At 37.2% G+C, this 1,949-nt stretch overlaps 1 protein-coding gene across 1 annotated transcript; it reads left to right on the top strand.

The window, feature by feature from the left end:
* The first annotated feature begins 736 nt into the window (after nt 1-736).
* Nucleotides 737-1,672, top strand: LOC113909782 (olfactory receptor 4K14). The gene has a single exon (XM_027571330.2). The coding sequence runs from the start codon at nt 740-742 to the stop codon at nt 1,670-1,672; it is 933 nt and encodes a 310-aa protein (XP_027427131.2). The 5' UTR covers nt 737-739.
* The last annotated feature ends 277 nt before the right edge of the window (nt 1,673-1,949 follow it).

Here is a 1,949-nt window from a genome sequence, read left to right as displayed (position 1 = left end):
TTTTATGCTCTGGTCCTTGTTTAAAGGTCTTGAAAAATATTTCTTTCATTGAAGCCATTCTAAAATCCTGTCATAAGTAGTCAGTTTATACACAATAAATCTACAAAGGAATTGGATCCTTGGTTTTTTAATCCCAAACCCAACTGATTAAGAGAGATGACAAGAGCAGTAATAAAATGTGGATTTGGGGGAACTGTATGAGCCTTAGGTTAATTGATTTATTTCCCTTTATACTGATTGCTTTTTTAACTGAGTTAAGTGAGAATGGGAAACTGCTGGTGTTACATAATCATGGTCTGAATGAGTGAGTGTGTGAATGAGCAAATGAATATGGAAAGAAGAGATAGTTCCACTACAACCAGAAGTCCTGGAAGGTGTCTTGAGTGTCAAGATTTCAAAGCAAGCATTGTGATGTGTAACTCCATAAATTTGCTTAAAAATCATTGTATTTTACACTTAAAATTGGTGAATTTTGGTAGGTAGGTACATTTTATCTTAATAAACTGGATTTTTTAAAAAATTAAAAAAGGAAGATTCTAGGCAGCCTTAACGTGGGAGAAAAACAAACTATTATTGGGCTTGTCTTTAATCATCCTCGTATTATATTTTATATTTTGTCTTACAAATTAAATTATATTCAGATAAAATTTAGGTGATCACTTTTATGTGCCTGGTAGGCCCTTTCATGTCCACCTCTTTTCTTTATATAGATTCAGAACACGATCTGAAACTTGAGATAATGGAGCTGCAGAATTATTCCTTGGTGTCAGAATTTGTGTTGTATGGACTCTGTACTTCACAACATCTCCGGCATTTTTTCTTTATATTTTTCTCTGGGATCTATGTGGCCACTGTGCTGGGTAACCTCATCATTGTGGTCACTGTAATATCTGACCCCCACTTGCACTCCTCTCCTATGTACTTCCTGCTGGGAAATCTATCTTTCTTAGACATATGGCTAGCCTCGTGTGCCACCCCCAAGATGATCAGGGACTTTCTTAGTGATCGAAAGCTCATTTCCTTTGGAGGATGTATGGCTCAGATCTTCTTCCTGCACTTTATTGGTGTGGCTGAGATGGTACTTCTGGTTTCCATGGCCTATGACAGATATGTGGCTATATGCAAACCTTTGCATTACATGACCATGATGAGCTGGCAGACTTGCATGGGGCTGGTGTTTGTTTCATGGGTCACTGGATTTGTGCACTCCATCAGTCAAGTAGCCTTTACTGTGAATTTACCTTACTGTGGCCCCAATGAGGTGGACAGCTTCTTCTGTGACCTTCCTCTCGTGATCAAGCTTGCCTGCATGGACACCTATGGCTTAGGTATACTTATGATCTCAGACAGTGGGTTGCTCTCCTTGAGCTGTTTTCTACTTCTCTTGGTCTCTTACACTGTTATCCTCATCACTGTCCAACAGCGTGCTGCTGGTGGGGTATCCAAAGCACTCTCTACTTGCTCTGCACACATCACGGTAGTCACGCTCTTCTTTGGGCCCTGCATTTTCATTTACGTGTGGCCTTTCAGTCGGTTCTCTGTGGACAAGCTCCTGTCTGTGTTTTATACTATTTTTACTCCACTCTTGAACCCCCTTATCTACACATTGAGAAATAAAGAGATGAAAACAGCTATGAAGAAACTGTGTAACCAGCATGTGACTTCTCACTGAATTCCAGCTTTCCATAGACCTACATGTTCTTACTCATTCAGGGGATATCATTTCTTTAGTAGGATTCTGCTCAAAGATTTCATTCTGATGTTTTATTGATATAATTTGCATTGTGTTATATTACAGAGAAATAGTTACAGCAAAAATCATGTGTATAGTTTTATTCTATATAATTTTATACTTTAAAATTTTATCATATAATTTTTAGTATCACTACCTTATAATGTAAGATTTATGTTACAATAATTATTATAACTTTAAAAAATTTTTTAAAAAT

Source organism: Zalophus californianus, chromosome 6 (genome assembly GCF_009762305.2).
Source record: "Zalophus californianus isolate mZalCal1 chromosome 6, mZalCal1.pri.v2, whole genome shotgun sequence".
Lineage (NCBI taxonomy): Eukaryota > Metazoa > Chordata > Mammalia > Carnivora > Otariidae > Zalophus > Zalophus californianus.
The sequence above is the reverse complement of the archived record's forward strand: the minus strand, read 5'-3'. Positions and strand labels throughout refer to the sequence as shown.

What these genes read in the sequence shown, in the direction of transcription:
- LOC113909782 (XM_027571330.2), top strand. Translation starts at nt 740, where the DNA reads ATGGAGCTGCAGAATTATTCCTTGGTGTCAGAATTTGTGTTGTATGGA.